Source organism: Carcharodon carcharias, chromosome 7 (assembly GCF_017639515.1).
Source record: "Carcharodon carcharias isolate sCarCar2 chromosome 7, sCarCar2.pri, whole genome shotgun sequence".
In the NCBI taxonomy this organism is placed as follows: domain Eukaryota; kingdom Metazoa; phylum Chordata; class Chondrichthyes; order Lamniformes; family Lamnidae; genus Carcharodon; species Carcharodon carcharias.
In genome coordinates, this window is record NC_054473.1 from 191,670,949 (window position 1) to 191,692,237 (window position 21,289).

General features: G+C 42.6%; 1 protein-coding gene across 5 annotated transcripts in view; it reads left to right on the top strand.

The window, feature by feature from the left end:
- The window catches only part of acsf3 (acyl-CoA synthetase family member 3), a 183,886-nt gene that overhangs the window by 58,477 nt on the left and 104,120 nt on the right, over positions 1-21,289 (top strand). Inside the window, exon 8 of one of the 5 annotated variants that reach the window (XM_041190760.1) lies at positions 2,217-2,339. The exons of the other annotated variants lie outside the window; for them this stretch is intronic. Coding sequence (XP_041046694.1) covers positions 2,217-2,225 — 9 coding nt within the window. The 3' untranslated portion in view covers positions 2,226-2,339. Of the gene's footprint in view, positions 1-2,216; positions 2,340-21,289 lie in introns of those variants that run through there. 5 annotated transcript variants of the gene reach the window in all.

The window sequence follows — 21,289 nt, forward strand, 5'->3', positions numbered from 1 at the left end:
CTTCCATGTGTCCAGGGTGGAGTAGGTAAAGATTTTAAAATTTTAAGAGACACGGGCTAGTCAATCCTTAATGTTGTGGGATGGTGATATTTGTTGTTCAGAGGGAGTGCTGCAGCAGATGGTAATAATAAGTGGGGTTCGTGGAGATGCTAAATCTATTCTGTTGTGGAAGGTAAATTTAAAGAGCAGATGGAAGACGGGTGAAGTTATAGTTGGAGCAGAGGAAAAATTGCCGTTTGCAGGGGTTCAATTTATTCTGGGCAGTGATTGCAAATGTGGGTGATGCCTATGGTAGTTAAGCAGCCTGTAGAAGTGTTTTCAACAGAAGTGCTACAGAAGGAACAATCCTGGATTGTTTCCTGATTGTGTTCTAATGTGATCAAAGGCCTATAGGAAAGAACAAATAAACAAGATAAGCAGGCAGTTCAAAGGCAAGAAGAAGGTGTCGAAATCCAGTTAGCTGTTACTGTATTTGATAACAAAAACAGAATTACCTGGAAAAACTCAACAGGTCTGGCAGCATCGGCGGAGAAGAAAAGAGTTGACGTTTCGAGTACTCATGACCCTTCAACAGAACTAGTAAAACAGGTAATTCTGTTTTTGTTTTGGATTTCCAGCATCCGCAGTTTTTTGTTTTTATATTTTTGTTTTTATCACTGTATTTGATAACATTGTTCAGGAGGAAGGAATACAGGTCTGTTCAGTTGAAGTGTTTAACTCAGAGGTTAGCGGAGTTACAGTAAAATGATTTGCAGTTAAAACAGTTATATCAGAAAGCTTATTCAGGAATCAAAGCAAAATGTATTCCAGTATGTTATTTTCGAGGGAATATATTAATGAGAAAGTGGTGGTCAGATCATGTCTCAGCAAATGAAAATTAGAGGGAGGTGCATCAGATTGTTATCCCATTAGGTTACAGAAATTAGATTTTGAGGATTGCTCATGAAATTCCAATGGGTGGACATTTAGGAATAAGGAAAGCACAGGAAAAGATAGAGGTTTTGTTTTTTGGCCAGGATTGCATAGGGCTGTAGTCAAATTCTGTAGCACCAGTCATATATGTCAAGTAACATGAAAATCACAAACAGTGATTAAGCTGGTGCCTTTAATCGCAATACCAGCATTTGAAGAACCTTTCACCAGGGCCATGATTGACCCCCTAAGACTAAAAGTGGAAATCAGTATTTATTAACAATAACAAATGTGTCTACTAGGTTTCCTGAAGCAATACCTTTACGAAATATTAGATATGGTTTACCTACAATCAGATCAAATTTCATGTCACAGCTGTTTAAGGAAGTAATGAACAGTTTGGAAATAAAACAATTTTAGTCAACAGCTTATCACCCGGAGTCACAAGGAGCATTGGAAAGATGGCATCAAACTTTAAAAACTATGACAAGAGTATACTGTCAGGATTATGCGCAGGACTGGGATACAGGAATTCCATTTCTGTTATTTGCAATTAGAGATGCTCCTAATGTGTCAACTGGTTTTAGCCTCTTTGAACTAGTTTATGGTCATGAGGTAAAGGGACTACTGAAATTGATTCATGAGAAATTGGTGGGTCAAAATTCAGAAACCACTCTCCTGAATTATGTATCAAGTTTCAGGGAAAGATTGAACGGAGCATATGAGTTGGCTAGGGAACATTTAAAGATATCACATCAAGTGAAAAAAGTGAAAGATAAGAAGGCTAAAATTCGTAGTCTTGTTTCTGGAGAGAAAGTACTAGTTTTGTTACCAGTAATAGGGGATTCATTAAATGCAAGATTTAGTGGGCCTTACAGGATTGAAAAGAAATTGAATGAAGTAAATTATTTAATAAATACCCCAGATAGAAGAAAGAAGCAGAGGGTGTGTCATGTAAATATGCTTAAACCGTACTTTGACAGAGAAGAGGGACAAAAAGAGGTATTAGTGATGGTGGATGATGAGAAAAAGGCAGAAATGCAGGACTCTGAAATTGATTTTTCTCTAATCAAGTTGGATAATGAGGGGGTGTTTGAAAATTTAAATGAAATGTTGAGTTACCTTCCAAGCAAGTGATTTGGAAAAGCTATTGCAGCCACACAAACCTATTTAGCTTTACATGTTGTATGTATAGAAATATCATCTTCAGTGAGGCAACAGCCTTATTGATTAAATCCAGCAAAGTTATCAGAAGTACAAAAATAAATTGATTTCATGCTTCATAATGATGTCATTGAGTCTAGTTGCAGTAACTGGAGTTCACCTATTGTATTGGTACCAAAACCGGATGGAACACAAAGGCTGTGTGTGGACTATGGAAAGGTGAATGTGGCGACAAAAGCAGATTCATATCCCATGCCGCGGTTGGAGGATTGCATTGAGAAAGTGGGACAATCAAAATTTATTACAAAGATTGACTTCCTAAAAGGATATTGGCAGGTACCATTGTTGGAGAGAGCAAAGGAGGTATCACCTTTTGTAACGCCAAGTGGACTATATCAGTTTAAAGTTATACTATTTGGTATGAAGAATCCACCTGCGACATTTCAAAGACTGACAAAGTAATTGGAGGTCTAAGCAATTGTGCGGTTTATATTGATGATCTAATCATTTTCAGTCAGACATGGGAGGAGCATTTACAGCATCTGGAAGAATTATTTACTCGACTACAAGAAGGTAATTTGGTGATGAACTTGGCTAAAAGTGAATTTGCAAAAGTGCAAGTTACATATCTGGGCCATATCATTGGACATGGTAAGGTGGCTCAGAGAGATGCGAAAGTCAAGGCTATCGTGGATTTCCCAGTGTTTACAACAAAACGAGGAGTTTTGAGATTTCTGGGCATGAGTGGGTTTTACCGGAAATTTGTACCAAATTTTTAGCCTAGTGGTTGCTGACTGAACTATTAAAAAGGAACAAGAAGTTTCAATGGACTTGGAGTGTCAGAAGTCATTCAATCATTTGAAAACTGTATTAACTATGACATCAGTGTTGGAAGTACCCAATTATGCCAAGCAATTTAAGTTGGCCGTTGATGCAAGCGATATAAGCATTGGGGCTGTACTGTTACAAGAAGATGACGCATGAATTTAAAAACTGATAAGGTATTTTTCATGGAAGCTGAATGTACAACAGAGAAGATACTCATTGATTGAAAAACAGACTTTGGGTTTGGTGTTAGCATTGCAGCATTTTAAAATTAATTTAGCAAACAATTCATCAGAAACAATTGTTTATACAGCCCTTAATCCTTTGAAGTTTTTGGACAAATTTCGAGACAAAACTGCAAGGCTTTTCAGATGGAGTCTATTATTACAACCATTTAATCTACAGATTATACATATTGCTAGAAAAGAAAATCTGTTCACAGATGCATTATCAAGAGTTTGAAGCTTAAAGGAAAATGGGGCATTTTAAAAAAAAAACCTGGACACTGAACTGTAGTGATTTCTGTTGATGCCAAAGACTTGTGTATATATATATTGTTATGTTAATACATGCATCTGGTAATGTAATAAGTATAGGAGATAGTGTGAGATAGGTTATTAAAATGAAGCCATCTTTTAGAAACATGAGTTAATTTTCTGATAAGGAGGTGGATGCCATGAAGCTATTAATGAACATAATATTTGGAAAGTATTTTTCTTTTAAAATAGAGGTTTAGTGTGTGGGTGTGTCTTAATTGGATTAAAGCCAGATAGTCTGGGTGCTTTGGGCACTAGTTTTGAGATGTAAGGGAGATAGTGTGCATTTGCAATTTTTGAATAGACCATTCAAGAAGGGTGGTCAAAACTGACGCCTTTCTAGCAGCTACCAAGCAACATGTTTAGATTACTAATAAAATTGATACAATGAAAGGGTTTTCATTGTTAAAAGGTGAAATTCAAAGAGGTTGGTGAGACAATGAGAATTTGAATTCAATCAGTGGTAGTAGGTGTAGTTTCAGCAGTTTTTGGGTGTGTAGAGTAGAGGCAATGTGAGATCAAAGGCAGCAGTAACCCTCCAACTGGTTCCACAATGAAAGAACCTCATTTTGAATTCGTAAGGTGAAATTGCTTTGCCTGGTGTTTGGTTAAGTCTATGGGTTGCTGTTGCCTTAATGGAGATTAGTTTGAGAATTTTTTAAAAGTTATGACAATAGTAATTTGTATCCATGTGTATGTATATTTCAACCTGTGTAAATTAATAAAATGTTTCATGTAGATTAACGTAAAACCTCGAGAACTGGTGGGCTGATTCCTAAATTTAGAATCGCATCTCAAACACAACACTTTAAACAAATGTCATAACCTATAATTTTAAGTTTCCCTCTGGGATTGTTTAAATAACTTCTCTTTGCCAACTGTATCAGTCATAACAGAAGGTTATGAATGTATTGGAGAGGGTGCAGTAGATGTTTACAAAAATGGTTCCAGGGATGAGAAACTTCAGTTACAAAGATAGATCGGAGAGGTTGCGACTGTTCTCCTTGGAGAGAAGAAGGCTAAGAGGAGATTTGATAGAGGTGTTCAAAGTCATGATTCACTCTCTTGAGGACCTACATTCACTTTACTTACTCTTTTCCTTTTTAAACGCCTGTAGGAACTCTTGATTTCCATTTTTACGTTTCCAGTTAGCCTGCTTTCATATTCTAATTTCCTTCTCCTGATAAACCTATACGTCATTCTCTACCATTTGTATATTCTGACCAATCATCTGACTTGCCACTTATCTTTGCGCAGTTATACGTTTTTTCCTTAAGTTTGATGCTTTCATTAACTTCCTTTGTTAAGCACGGATGGTGGGTCCTCCCCTTAGAATTTTTCTTTATAGCAGGAATATGCTTATCCTGCCATTGTTACTTTGCCATTGTGTTATTTAGTTAACTTAATTACTTTATTAATTAACTTAGAATAATCTCTATGTATACCACACCTCTTTCTGCCATGAACCTTCGCTACTCACTCGGTCGCCATCCCAGCTTCCTTCTACAGTAATTCACACCAGTTGAATCAACTGCTTTCAGCTGAATGACAAATAACTGCTACTACCAGGCAATTCCCTGTTTAACAAGCTGGTCTAACTTGAAGGTTGTTAGTTCTATGTCAGAGCTTGATTCTTAAACTATATTTCAACCTGAAAAAGGTTGACCAGAACTTACTGCGTGAATCTAATTCACTACTAAAAAGCCTGACTCTTTTATAGATCCTCTGATGAGTCATTAGCTAGTTTAGCTTCCTGCTACTGTTCTATACATGTTTAACGTAACTTATCTGCTTTTCAATTCTTTCCTTTGAGATGTGAAACCCCAGTGCTTTGTTAGTTTTATTCACCTGCCTTACTACTTTTAGTAACCAGATTGTTCTGCAGCTCTTTAGACTCTTATCCAAGCAGTATGAGGTCTCTACTAAAATGGACAACCTGACACTTATTAAATTGAAATTCATTTGCATGTTTATTAATGTCTTGTATTTTATTGTATAGTGCCTTTAACGAAAGGAAATGTCCCAAGGCGCTTCACAGGACATAGGTTCCAATCCCTGAGTCCAAATCCTAGGCCCAACCATCTTTTGCTGCTACATCAAGAGCAGTGAAAAATAGTGGGAACTGGACAAGTAATTTTAAAAAGACAAGACTTAAGGCTTTGTGCCTTAACATGAGGAGCATTCGCAATAAAGTGGATGAATTAACCACGCAAATAGATGTAAACAGGTATGATATAGTCGGGATTACAGAGACATGGCTGCAGGGTGACCAGGGATGGGAACTGAACATCCAGGGGTTTTCACTATTTAGGAAGGACAGACAAAAAGGAAAAGATGGTGGATTGCTGGTTAAAGAGGAAATTAATGCATGAGAAAAGCTATTAGCTCCAACGAGGTGGAATCTGTGTGGGTAGAGCTGAGAAACACTAAGGGGCAAAAAACATTAGTAGGGTTTGTATATGGACCCCCAAACTGTAGTGGTGATATTGGGAATGGCATTAAACAGGAAATTAGAGAAGCATGTAATAAAGGAACATCGGTAATTATGGGTGACTTTAATATGCATATAGATTGGGCAAATCAAATTAGTAACAATACCATAGAGGAGGAATTCCTGGAGTGTATACGGGATGGTTTTCTGGACCAATACATTGAGGAACCAATGAGAGAACAGGCCATCCTCATCTGGGTATTGTGTAATGGGAAAGGAATAATTGGCAATCTAGTTGTGCGAGGCCCCCTTGGAGAGTGACGTTGTTGATTCTGAGACTTGGGTCCTGAATCTTAATAAAGGAAACTACAATGGTATGAGGTGCGGGTTGGCTATGATAGATTGGGGAATGTTACTTAAAGGGATGAAAGTGGATAGGCAATGGCAAACATTCAAAGAGCGCATAGGTGAACTGCAACAATTGTTTATTCCTGCCTGGTGCAAAAGTAAAACAGGAAAGGTGGCCAAACCATGGCTTACAAGGGAAATTAGAGATAGTATTAGATGCAAGAAAGAGACATACACATTGCCCAGAAAAAACAACAGACCTGAGGATTGGGAGCAGTTTAGAATTCAGCAAAGGAGGACCAAGGAATTGAGTAAGAAAGGGAAAATAGAGTATGAGAGTAAGCTTGCAGGGAACAAAAAAACTGACTGTAAAAGTTTCCACAGGTAACTCTTTTGAGCACAAACACGTTTCCATCTGTTCCTATTCAGATGAAGTTACATAGTTTGCCATTGTGAGATTTGAACTCTTGATCTTGGGGTTACAAACCCAGTACCATAACCACTTGGCTATGTGAAGAGAAAAAGATTGGTGAAGACAAATGTAGGGCCCTTACAGTCAGAAACGGGAATTTATAATGGGGAACAAAGAAATGGCTGACCAACTAAACACATACTTTGGTTCTGTCTTCACAAAGGAGGACACTAATAACATACCAGAAATGTTGGGGAACACAGGATTTAGTGAGAGGGAGGAACTGAAAAAAATCGGTATTAGTAGGGAAATGGTGTTGGGGAAATTGATGGGATTGAAGGCTGATAAATCCCCAGGGCCTGATAATCTACATCCCAGAGTACTTAAGGAAGTGGCCCTTGAAATAGTGGATGCATTGGTGGTCATCTTCTAAGATTCTATAGACTCTGGAACAGTTCCTACAGATTGGAGGGCAGTTAATGTAACCACTCTATTTAAAAAGGGAGGCAGAGAGAAAACAGGGAATTATAGACCAGTCAGCCTGATGTCGGTAGTGGGGAAAATTCTAGAGTCCATTATAAAAGATTGAATAGCTGAGCATGTGGAAAACAGTGGCAGAATTGGACAGAGTCAGCATGGATTTATGAAAGGGAAATCGTGCTTGACAAATCTACTGGTATTTTTCGAGGATGTAATTAATAGAGTTGATCGGGGGGCGCCAGTAGATGTGGTTTATTTGGACTCTCAGCTTTTGACAAAGTCCCACATAAGAGAATGGCGTGTAACATTAAAGTGCATGGGATTGGGGGTAGTGTATTGAGATGGATAGAAAACTGCTCAGCAGACAGGAAACAAAGAGTAGGAATAAACTGGTCTTTTTCCGAATGGCAGGCTGTGACTAGTGGGGTACCGCAGGGATTGGTGCTGGGACCCCAGCTATTCACAATATATATTAATGATTTAGATGAGGGAATTAAATGTAATATCTCCAAATTTGCAGATGACACAAAGCTGGGTGGGAGGGTGAGCTGTGAGGAGGATGCAGAGATGCTTCAGTGTGATTTGGATAAGCTGAGTGAGTGGGCAAATGCATGGCAGATGCAGTATAATGTGGATAAATGTGAGGTTATCCATTTTGGTAGCAAAAGCAGGAAGGCAAATTATTATCTGAATGGCTATAAATTGAGAGGGGGGAATGTGCAACGAGACCTAGATGTCCTTATACATCAGTCGCTGAAGGTAAGCATGCAGGTGCAGCAGGTGGTAAAGAAGACAAATGTTATCTTGGCCTTCATAGCAAGAGGATTCGAGTACAGAAACAGGGATGTCTTGCTGCAATTGTACAGGGCCTTGGTGAGACCACACCTGGAATATTGTATGCAGTTTTGGTCTTCTTATCTGAGGAAGGATGTTTTTGCTATAGAGGGAGTGCAGCGAAGGTTTACCAGACTGATTCCTGGGATGGCGGGACTGACATATGAGGAGAGATTGAGTAGATTAGAATTATATTCGCTGGAGTTCAGAAGAATAAGGGGGGATCTCATAGAAACCTATAAAATTCTAAGAGGACTAGACATGGTAGATGCAGGAAGGATGTTCCTCTTGGTGCGGGAGTCCAGAATCAGGGGTCACAGTCTGAGGCTATGGGGTAGACCATTTAGGTCTGAGATGAGGAGAAATTTCTTCACCCAGAGTGGTGAGCCTGTGGAATTCATTACTACAGAAAGTAGTTGAGATCAAAACATTGTATGCTTTCAAGAAGGAGTTAGATACAGCCCTTGGGGTGAAAGGGATCATAGGGTATGGGGAGAACGTGGGAGCAGACTATTGATTTGGATGATCATTCATGATCATAATGAATGGCAGAGCAGGTTTGAAGGGCCGAATGGCCTACTCCTGCTCCTAGTTTCTATGTTTCTATCAATGATCTTCCATTATAAGGTCAGAAGTGGGGATGTTTGCTGATGATTGCATAATGTTCAGCACCATTCGTGACTTCCCAGATACTGAAGCAGTCCATGTCCAAATGCAGCAGGACCTGGACAATGTCCAGGCTTGGGCTGACAAGTGGCAAGTAACATTCACGCCACACAAGTGCCAGGCAATGACCATCTCCAACAAGAGAGAATCTAATCATCGCCCCTTGACATTCAGTGGCAGTGGGTGATTCAGTGATGATAATCAACATCCTGGGGGGTTATCATTGACCAGAAACTGAACTGGACCAGCCATATAAATACTGTGGCTTCAAGAGCAGGTCAGAGGCTGAGAATCCTGCCGCGAGCAACTCCAGCTAGTAGAGAGTTTTCCCCTCAATTCCCATTGACTTGGGCTCCTTGATGCCAGTCAGTTGAATGCTGCCTTGATGTCAAGCGCAGTCACTCTCACCTCACCTCAGGAGTCAGCACTTTGCCCGTGTTTGGACCAAGGCTATAATGAGGTCACAAGCTGAGTGGCCCTGGCGGAACCCAAACTGTGCATCAGTGAGCCGGTTATTGCTAAGCATGTGCCGCCTGATAGCACAGTTGAAAACCCCTTCCGTCATTTTACTGATGGGGGGTATAGTAGACTGGTGGGGCAGTAGTTGGCCAGGTTGGATTTGTCCTGAACATTTAGTACAGGATATTTTTCCTCTTAGCTGGGTAGATGCCAGTATTGTAGCTGTACTGGAACAGCTTGGCCAGGAGTGCGGTAAGTTTTGGTTCACTAACGGTGTAATTGGCAGAGAGTGACTGGTTCACTACTGGTGTATTTGGCAGTGAGTGACTGGTTAATTGATGATGTACCTGGCAGAGAGTGACTGCTTCACTAATGGTGTACCCCCCATGGAACAACATTGGCCATTCTCCAGTCTTCTGGGACCTCACCCATAGCCAATGAGGATACAAAGATTTCTGTCAAGGACCCAGCAATCTCCTCCCTTGCCTCCCTCAGTACTCTGGGGTAGATCCCATCTGGCCCTGGGGACTTATCCACCTTAATATTCTTCAAGACACCTAACACCTCTTTTTTGATCTCAACATGATCCAGGCTATCTACACACTCTTCCCTAGACAAATCGACCACTAAGTCCTTCTCTTTGGTGAAATCCGATGAGAAGTATTCATTTAGTATCTCTCCCATTTCTTCTGGCTCCACACACAGATTCCCACTTTTGTCCCTGAGTGGGCCTACCCTTTCCCTGGCTACCCTCTTGCCTTTTACATAAGTATAAAAGGTTTTGGGATTTTCCTTAATCCTGGTTGCCAGTGATTTTTCATGACCCCTTTTAGCCCTCCTGACTCCTTGCTTAAGTTTCTTCCTACTTTCTTTATATTCTCCATGGGCTTCATCTGTTCCCAGCCTTCTAGCCCTTTTCTTTTTGGAGTGAAGCCCAACGCAAACTGGAGGAACAACACCTCATCTTCCGACTAGGCAATTTACAGCCATCCAGACTGAATATTGAATTCAACAACTTTAGGTCGTGAGCTCCCTCCCCCATCCCCATCCCCTTTCTATTTCCCCCTTCCTTTTTTCTTTTTTTTCCAATAAATTATATAGATTTTCCTTTTCCCACCTATTTCCATTATAAAAAATAAAAAAAAATATTTATTTATTTATTTATTTACATCTTTTATGCTCTCCCCATCCCCACTAGAGCTATACCTTGAGTGCCCTACCATCCATTCTTAATTAGCACATTCGTTTAGATAATATCACCAACTTTAACTTTAACACCTATGTGTTCTTTTGTATTATTGTTGTTGACATCTTTTGATGATCTGCTTCTATCACTGCTTGTTTGTCCCTACAACCACACCCCCACTCCACCTCTCTCTCTCTGCCCCCCTCCCCCCCCCCCCCCCACCCCCCCACCTTAAACCAGCTTATATTTCAACTCTTTCTTGGACTCGAACTCAAGTCCTGTCGAAGGGTCATGAGGACTCGAAACGTCAACTCTTTTCTTCTCCGCCGATGCTGCCAGACCTGCTGAGTTTTTCCAGGTAATTCTGTTTTTGTTTTCCACCTTGTCAAGACCGTTCAGGATCTTGTATACTTCAATCAAATCACTCGTCACTCTTCTGAACTCCACCAGAAACAAGCCCAGTCTGTCCAACCTTTCCTCATAAGACAACCCACTCATTCTAGGTATCAATCTAGTAAATCTCCTTTGAACCGTCTCCAATGCATTTACATCCTTCCTTAAATGAGATTAAAACTGCACACAATATTCGAGATGCAGTCTCACCAATGCCCTGTATAACTGAAGCATATGTTCAATACCTCGCGTAATAAAGGATAGCCTTCCAAATTACTTGCTGTACCTGCATACTAACTTTTGTGACTCGTACTCGAACAGCTAGATCCCTCCGCACCTCAGAATTATGCAGCCGTCCTCCATTTAATTAATACTCTGCTTTTTTGTTCAAAGTGAACAACTTCACATTTTCCCACATTAAACTCCATTTGCCAGATCTTTGCCCACTCACTCAACCTATCTATATCCATCTGCAACCTCCTCATATCCTCTTCACAATGTATTTTCCTACCTACCTTTGTGTCATCAGCAAATTTAGCTACCGTATTTTCACTCCCCTCATCTAAGTCATTGATGTAAATTGTAAAAAGCTGAGGCCCCAATACAGACCCCTGTGGGACTCCACTCGTCACATCCTGCCAATCAGTAAAAGACCCATTTATGCATACCTCTGCTTTCTGCCAGCAGCCAGCCAACCTTCTATTCGTAATAATCTTTTGTGTGGCACCTTATCAAATGCCTTCTGGAAATCTAAGTACAGTACGTCTACAGGCTCCCTTTATCCACTGCGCATGTTACTCCTTCAAAAAACTCCAATAAATTTTCCTTTTACAAAACCATGCTGACTCTTCCCAATTGCCTTGAGCTCTTCTCAGTGCCCAGCTTTCACCTCCTGAATGATCAATTCTAATAACTTCCCCACGGCAGACATCAAGCTAACTGGCCTATAGTTTCCTGTTTTCTGCCTCCTCCTCTTCTTGAATAGAGGGGTTGTATTTGCTACTTTCCAATCTGATGGAATCTTTCCAGAATCTCGCAAATTTTGGAAAAATAACACTAGCTCATCAACTACCTCATTAGCCACCTCTTTTAAGACCCTAGGGTGTAGTCCACCGGGACCCGGAGACTTGCCAGCCTGCAGCTCCAACAATTTTGCTCAGTACCGTTTCTCTCGTGATTTCAATTTCACCAAGTTCCCCTCTCCCTTCCACCTCCTGAATACTTAATGTGAACATTAAAGTATAAGATAGCTTTTGTTACTTGTGTTACCCATACAAATCCGTATACATGTGGAAAGGCATAGTTGTGGGTGAAGGAGTATTGCAATATAGTTCACTTTTCTTGTTGAATAAATGTTTTATTCATTTGTTAAAAGTTCATCAGCTGACTTCTATGACTCTGTTCAGTAGCTACTCTCCACGTATCTACACAAACAAATAAAAGTTAGGATCATAACAGTGGTGAGAGACTGGATCACTAACGGTATATTTGGTAGTGAGTGAATGGTTTGGTTAAGGTGTATTTGGCAGTGAGTGACTAGTTCATTTATGGTGTACTTGAAATCTCTAGTTGCAGTGATTATGATGATACCACAGCCCATGTACCTGACTGCCCTGTGGCCAGACCCAATACTGTGGCACAAACTTTGAAAGGTTAAGCTGTCAATATGGACTGTGATGTCAATAGAATCTTAACTAAACAGGTTAATCTGGAGACTAGGAGAATGGGCACACAGGCTTGCCAAGTAGCGAGGATCCATGGCAAAGGCTGGGACACATTCCAGCTGTTTATCTTCAGCTGCAGTTGAGTGGAGCCAGAGGTGCTTTAGGGGAAAATGTCGAGTTTCTTATCATCAAATAATAAGCCAGGCAAAGAAATAGGCTTTGTGACTGTGCTCTGCAGAGTGTGAGATCAGACATTAGGCAGATATTCATTTTCAGTTAAAATTCAGCTAAAATAATAAATTGCTGTGCTATTTTGAATGACTGATATTGATAAAGTAACAGCGCATTAATATTACATTCTGTGATATTCATATTAACCAATGCCATGATAAATATGATATCATCAAACTACCAGGATATTAATACTTAATCAGTCTAATATCATGACTAGACAGAGCCGAGTGTGCCACAGTCTCTCATAGGTTAGTGGACAGAGCTGACTGTATCACAGTCTGTGACAGGTTAATGGACAGAGCCGAGTGTGTCACAGTCTCTGACAGGTTAATGGACGGAGCCGAGTGTGTCACAGTCTCTGACAGGTTAATGGATGGAGCCGGGTGTGTCACAGTCTCTGACAAGTTAATGGACGGAGCTGAGTGTATCACAGCCTCTTACAGGTTAGGGGATGGAGCTGAGTGTGTCACAGTCTCTGACAGGTTAGTGGATGGAGCCGAGTGTGTCACAGTCTCTGACAAGTTAATGGACGGAGCTGAGTGTATCACAGCCTCTTACAGGTTAGTGGACGGAGCCGAGTGTGTCACAGTCTCTGACAGGTTAATGGACGGAGCCGAGTGTGTCACAGTCTCTGACAGGTTAATGGACGGAGCTGAGTGTGTCACAGTTTCTGACAGGTTAATGGACGGAGCCGAGTGTGTCACAGTCTCTGACAGGTTAGTGGATGGAGCCGAGTGTGTCACAGTCTCCGACAAGTTAATGGACGGAGCCGAGTGTGTCACAGTCTCTGACAGGTTAATGGACAAGATGGAGAATGTGCGATTATGATGTCGTGGCGATAATGGAGACCTGCCTTAAGGAAAGGCAGATCTGGGTATTAAATATTCCTGGCTACAATGTGTTCAGAAAAAATAAGAAGGGGAAAGAGGCGGAGGGGTGGTGTTTTTGGTTAAGGAGAGTATTGCAGTAATGGAGAAAGAGGATGTGTCAGAGGATTCAAGGACAGAATCGAATTGGCTAGAGCTAAGGAATAAGAAGGATGCAATTACATTGCTCAGTGTAATATATAGGTCACCAGCTAGTGGGAAGGATGTAGAGGAACAAATCTGCAAGGAAATTACAGAGAGGTGTAAACATCATAGAGTAGTTATAATGGGGGTCTTTAATTATCCATAGAGAGACTAGGATAGTGGTAGTGTAAGTGGAAGTGAGGGACAAGCGTTCGTAGATTGTGTTCTGGAGAATTTCCTACAGCATTATGTGTCCAGTCCAACAAGAAAGGAGACACTGATCGACCTGGTTCTTGGTAATGAGGTGGTCCAGGTAGATCAAGTGACAGTGGGGAAACATTTAGGGGACAGTGATCATTGTATCATAAGGTTTAGGATGACGGTGGAAAAGGATATTGGTCAATCCAGAGTAAGAATAATCACTAGCAGAGAGTGGACTTCAATGGGGCAAGAACGGAGCTGGGCTGGATAGACTGGAACCAAAGTTTGGTGGAAGAAACAGTAGCTGAACAATGGGTTACCTTCAAAGAGGAGATGGTTTGGGCACAGTCAAGGTATGTTCCTCACCAGGGAAGGGTAGGACAAACAAATCCAGAGCTCCCTGGATGACAAAGGAGACAGAAATTAAGTTAAAGAAGAAAAAATATGCTTACGACAGGTGTCAGGCAAATACAATTGAGAACCAAGCTGAATACAGAAGGTCCAGAAGGGATGTGAAAAAGCAAATACAAGAAGCAAAGAGGGACAATGAAAAAAGACTGACAACTAACATAAAAGGAAATTTCAACATATTCTATAAGCACATCAATAGTAAAAGGGTGGTGAAAGGAGGAGTAGGGCCAATTAGGGACCAAAAAGGGGATTTCCACGTAGAAGCAAGAGGCATGACTGAGGTTTTAAATTAATAATTTGCATCTGTCTTTTACCTAAGAGGTAGATGCTGCCCAGGCCATGGTGACAGAGGAGGAAACTCAGTCACTAGAAGGGTTTAAAATTGATAAGGAGGTGGTTTTGGACAAGCTGTCAGTACTTAAAGTTGATAAGGCACCGGGGCTGGATGAGATGCATCCAAGGATATTGAAGGAAATGGGAGTGGAAATTGCAGAGGCACTGGCAATAATCTTTCAATGTTCCCTGGATTCAGGGGAGGTGCCAGAGGACTGGAGTATTGCAAACATTAGGCGCTTGTTCAAAAAAAGGTTGTAAAGATCTGCCCTGCAATTACAGGCCAGTCAGTTTAACTTCAGTGATGGGGAAACTTCTAGAAACAGCTACTCGGGATAGAATTAATAGCCACGTGGTAAATTGTGGATTGATTTGGAAGAGTCAGCATGGATTTGTTAAAAGAAAATCATGTCTAATTAACTTGCTGGAGTCTTTTGAAGAGGTAAAAGATGGTTAATGAAGGCAAGGACTTCCAAAAAGCGTTCGATACAGTGCCACACAACAAGACTTGTGAGAAAAGTTATAGGTCATGGAATAAAAGGGGCAGTAGCTACGTGGATACCAAATTAGCTGAAGGATAGGAAACAGAGAGTAATGGTTAATGGCTATTTTTCAGGCTGGAAGAAGGTTTGTAGTGGAGTTCCCCAGGGGTTGGTATTTGGACCCTTGTTTTTCCTGATATATAAATGATTTGGACCTTCGTGTGCAGGGGACAATTTTAAAGTTTGCGGGCGACACAGAACTTGGGGGAATTGTAAACTGTGAGGAGGACAGTGTAGAACTTCAAAAGGACATTGACACATTGGTGGAGTGGGCAGATAGGTGGCAGATGAAGCTCAATGCAGAGAAGTGTGAGGTGATACACTTTGGTACAAAGAACATGGAAAGACAGAATAAAATGAAGGATACTATTCTAAAGGCAGTGCAGGAGAAGAGAGACCTGGGTTTTTATGTACATAAGTCATTAAAGATGGCAGGACAGGTTGAGAGAGCTGTTTCTAATACTGTTTCTACAGTATTCTAGACTTCATTAATAGGGGCATAGAGCATAAGAGCAGGGAGGTTATGATGAACTTAGACCTATGGTTAGACCTCAGCTGGAATTTTGTGTACAGTTCTGGGCACTACACTATAGGAAGGATGTGAACACATTGGAGAGAGTGCAGAAGAGGTTTATGACAATGGCTCCAGGGATGAGACACTTCAGTTATGTGGAAAGATTGGAGAAGTTGGGACTGTTTTCCTTGGAGAGGAGAAGGCTGAGAGGAGACTTGATAGAAGTTTTCATGATCATGAGGGGTCTGGGCAAAGTGGATAGGGAGAAACTGTTGCCGCTCGTAAACGGATAGAGAACCAAAGGGCACAGTTTTAAAGTGTTTTGCAAAAGAAGCAAATGTGAGAAAAAAACTTTCAAACAGCGATTAGTTAGGGTTTGGAATGCACTGCCTGGAAGTGTTGTAGAGGCAGGTTCAATTCAGGCATACTAGAAGGCATTGGATGATTATTTAAATAGAAACAATGTCCAGGGTTATGGGGAAAAGGCAGGAGATTGGCACTAAATTAAGATGCTCAGAGAGCTGGTGCAGACAAGATGGGCTGAATGGCCTCCTACACCGTAACAATTCTGTGATGGAGCCGAGTGTGTCAGTCTGTGACAGGTTAATTGACGGAGCCGAGTGTATCACAGTCTCTGACAGGTTAATGGACGGATCTGAGTATGTCACAGTCTCTGAAAGGTTAGGGGATGGAGCTGAGTGTGTCACAGTCTCTGACAGGTTAGGGGATGGAGCCGAGTGTGTCACAATCTCTGACAGGTTAATGGACGGAGCTGAGTGTGTCACAGTCTCTGAAAGGTTAGTGGATGGAGCCGAGTGTGTCACAGTCTCTGACAGGTTAATGGACGGAGCTGAGTGTGTCAGTCTCTGACAGGTTAATGGACGGAGCCGAGTGTGTCACAGTCTCTGACAGGTTAGTGGACGGAGCCGAGTGTGTCACAGTCTCTGACAGGTTAGTGGACGGAGCCGAGTGTGTCACAGTCTCTGACAGGTTAATGGATGGAACCAAGTGTGTCACAGTCTCTGACAGGTTAGTGGATGGAGCCGAGTGTGTCACAGTCTCTGACAGGTTAGTGGATGGAGCCGAGTGTGTCACAGTCTCTGACAGGTTAGTGGACGGAGCCGAGTGTGTCACAGTCTCTGACAGGTTAGGGGATGGAGCCGAGTGTGACCCAGGCTCTGAATGTGAGTGTAAATGCTTTGGGACATACTGTGCTATTGCAATTTCTGACACAATGCATGTTGGTTTTCTGTATCTCATAACTCATAGCAGACTGGTCATTAACAATAATTCTCATCTTCAGATAAGAATTTTTGTGCTGCAGTCAGATGCAGGAACCTGGCACAATTTAAGTTGAGAAATTTAATTGCTTGGCAAATTCCAGAGCACACAAGTGGAAATGTGCTTTGTCAATTCCACACTTGGCACAGTTACAAAGCAATACTGGTGTCTAGATTATGTCATTGTTTTCCCATATGCAAGCTGTCTCTTGGACAGTAAACTTTGCAGCCTCATTTCTCCTGCACCATCTGGCTAGGTGCTCTCCCAAACAGCTGTTAACTATAAGGAGGAGTAACAGGAATGCAAAATAGTGCAGGAAAGAAAGAATGTGTTAATGTACCTCATCCAGACCGGCAGCTGTCATTCCAGAGCATTACAGTAGAGATTTAACACTGCCCTGCCACGACCAGATAGAGATCCACACCAGGCAGAGACCTGGTGGCAGGAGAGTTAGAAGTTCTCTTGTTAATGTTAGAATTTGGGTTAAACCATGAGCTCCAGGAGACAAACAGGTGGTCAACTTGGAACCCTGTACTCTGGGTTCAGCGCTGTACCGGTGGGACCCAGTGCCCTGGGTTCAGCGTGTACCGGTGGGACCCAGTGCCCTGGGCTCAGCGTGTACCGGTGGGACCCAGTGCCCTGGGTTCAGCGTGTACCGGTGGGACCCAGTGCCCTGGGCTCAGCGTGTACCGGTGGGACCCAGTGCCCTGGGTTCAGCGTGTACTGGTGGGACCCAGTGCCCTGGGTTCAGCGTGTACCGGTGGGACCCAGTGCCCTGGGTTCAGCGTGTACCGGTGGGACCCAGTGCCCTGGGCTTAGCGTGTACCGGTGGGACCCAGTGCCCTGGGCTCAGCGTGTACCGGTGGGACCCAGTACCCTGGGCTCAGCGCGTACCGGTGGGACCCAGTGCCCTGGGTTCAGCGTGTACCGGTGGGACCCAGTGCCCTGGGGTCAGCGTGTACCAGTGGGACCCAGTGCCCTAGGTTCAGCGTGTACCGGTCGGATGATGAACTGCTATGTCAGTCTCTTAGATTCTGGAATATGAAAACCGGAGGAGGGGAGAACAAATTTTGCAATAAAGAATGTTGTAGATAGTTGGAATGTCAATTAAACAATCAATTCATTAGTTGGTACAATAGTAAGAAAGGGTTTACATTTATATTATGCCTTTGACCTGTCAGCTACGCAATAAACTACTGCAGGAAGTGAATTACTTTTGAAGTTTAGCCATTCATTATGTAAGCAAATGAGGCAGCACAGTAGTGAGAGATGTGACCATCTGATCTGTTTAGTTGATGTTTCCTGAAGGAATGATGACAAAGACACCAGGAAGCTCCCTGCTCTTTATCATATAGTGCTCTGGGTGGTTCCATGGAGATGGACAATGGAGGGAAGCCAGTGGAAAATGTTTGGCATGTTGAACTGTGTTAAATGCTGACAGGTTGATGAGGAAAGGTGGGATAATACATCACAGTAAGAGAAGGGTGGGAGCAGTGAATTTAGCTCGGGTCTTTTCCAGGCTGTGGGAAGTACTTTTGATGTGTAATCATGATTATATAGGCAACACAGCAACCAATTTGCACATGGGAAGATCTGAGAAACAGCAGTGAGATAGCAGATCAGATAACTTGTTTTTTTTTCATTGTTATTGGTTGACCGCTGAGTGTCAGCCAGGGCAGGGGAGTACTCAATTGCTGTTCTTCAAATAGTGCTGTGGGATACATTCCGTCCGTCTGAAATAGGTGATTGGAACTTTGTTGAGGATTTCACCTGAAAGACAGCTCCAACTGTGCAGAAGTCTCTATATAGTGCACTGGTATATCAGCCTAGATTGGATGTGCAGGTTTCTGGAGTGGGCCTTGAACCCATGGTTGTCAGACTCAGTTGCAAGTGTATTACCATTGGCAAAGTCACCATTGACCTTAGGAAGACAAAGGTTTATGTGCAGGGACTGTAGGATGGGGCTGGTTGTGTACAAGGTCTGCATAGGGTCCATAGGAAGGAGCGTGTCTGTTTGCAGGGGAAGTTGTAAAGAGTTTTCTCAATGAGCTAGATGCCCTTTCCTAGATATGACTGCAGTGTTATTCATATTTTATGTAAATGAGTTCCTAAAATGGTTTTGTGCTAACTGTCTGTAATTCTGCACCATCTGTACCTGTAGCAGAGGAGCTGTTAAAAGGCCCACAGTGTGACTGTATTAGAATGTGCTGCAAATGACTTCCTACTGAAAGGGAGCTAAACACTCCAGCTGCCAACAACACATTCATCAAATCACAATTCAGCCATCTCACTGTAAATTAGCTCTGAGATGGTTTCTGTTGACTAGTACAACAGTGTTTCAAAACACCTGCTTCACGTCAGAATGCCTTCAAATTTGCTCTGAGCTCAGAGCAAAGTGACATGAGTGCCCAGAATATCACAGTGTAAGATGCAAAGGTGACCCCAGCAGCAGCGTGAAGGGGATTTGGCGATTATGCAGCCACGACATTTAGAAGTGTTCCATAGATCTATAATTTTGTGGTATGTTGAGAGTCGAAGGTTGTTAGCAGAAAGTTCCCGTGTGGATAGGAAATTCTTTAATTTAGCCGTATCCTACAAACAAACACTGCAATGTATGGGGAGAAATTTAATGCCTAAGTAAAACATCTGTTTGCTTTATTTAATTTCATTTTCCACCAGTGTCTGTATTAAGTATTTCCTCTAGCCAGGAGTCTTCAGCTACATTGACTCCAGATCTGGCAATGCTTTGAATTTAAAATTCCCACCCTTGACTTCAAATCCTTTCATGATCTCTCCCCTCCTGATCTCTGTAACCTCCTGCAGCCCCACAGAGGTGGTGTAGAGGGATTATCACTGTAATCCAGAGATCCATGGTAATACTCTGGGTTCGAATGAAAATTTTTTTAACATCTGGAATTAAAAGTCTGATCATGCCATGAAACCATTGTCAATTGTTGTAAAAATCCATCTGGTCCTTTCGGGAAGAAAATCTACTGTCCTTACCTACAGAGCCTACATGTGACTCCAGACCCACAACAATGTGGTTGACTCTTAAGTGCCCTCAAACCGCTACAAAGATGGACCACCCTGCACCGATCCAGGCATCAGAAATGGCAATTGCAAACTCAAGCCTGTCGATTGTGCAAAGTCCTCCTTATTAACATCTGGGCATTTCTGCCAAAATTAGGAGAGCTGACTCACAGACATAGTCATCCTCAAGGAATCAGACCTTATAGATCATGTCCCAGACACCACCACCTGTCCCACCGCCAGGACAGACCCAGCAGAGGTGGCGGCACAGTGGTATACAATCGGGAGGGAGTTGCCCTGCGAATCCTCAACATCAACTCCAGACCCCATGTAGTCTCATGGCATCAGGTCAAAGATGGGCAAGGAAACCTCTGATAACCATGTACCATCCTCCCCCTCATCGGATGGATCGGTGCTCCTCCATGTTGAGCACCACATTGTGGGTGGCAAGGGTGCAGAATATACGCTGAGTGGGACAATTCAATGTCCATCATCAAGAGTGGTAGCACCACTACTGACCGAGCTGTCTGAGTCCCAAAGGACATAGCTGCTAGACTGGGTCTGCAGCAGGTGGTGAGGGAACCAACAAGAGAGAAAAATATACTTGACCTCATCCTCACCAACCTGCCTTCCGCAGACACATCTGTCCATGACAGTATCGGTAGGCGTGACCACTGCACAGTCCTTGTGGAGATGAAGTTCCGCCTTCATGTTGAGGATACCCTCCATCGTGTTGTGTGGCACTGTGTGTTAAATGGTATAGATTTCGAACAGATCTAGCAACTCATGACTGTGCAACCATGAGGCGCTGTGGGCCATCAGCAACAGAATTGTACTGAGCTACAATATGTAACCTCATGGCCTGGCATATCCCCCACTCGACCGTTACCACCAAGCCAGGGGATCAACCCTGGTTCAATGATGAGTGCAGGAGCAGCACCAGGCATACCTAAAAATGAGGTGTAACTTGGTGAAGCTGCAAGACAGAACTACTTGCGTGCCAAACAGCATAAGCAGCAAGTGATAGACAGAGCTGAGCAATTCCGCAACTAACAGATCAGATCCTGCCACATCCAATCATGAATGGTGGTGCACAATTGGACAAATCACTGGAGCAGGAGGCTCCACAAATATCCCCACTCTCAGTGATGGGGGAACCCAGCACATCAGTGCAAAAGATAAGGCTGAAGCATTTGCTACAATCCTCAACCAGAAATACCGAGTGGATGATCCATCTCAGCCTCCTCCAGAGGTCCCCAGCAACACAGATGCCAGTCTTCAGCCAATTTGATTCACTCCATGTGATATGAAGAAACGGCTGAAGTCACTGGATACTGCAAAGGCTCTGGGCCCTGACAATATTCCGGCAATAGTACTGAAGATTTGTGCTCCAGACCTTGTTGCGCCCCTAGCCAAATGTTCC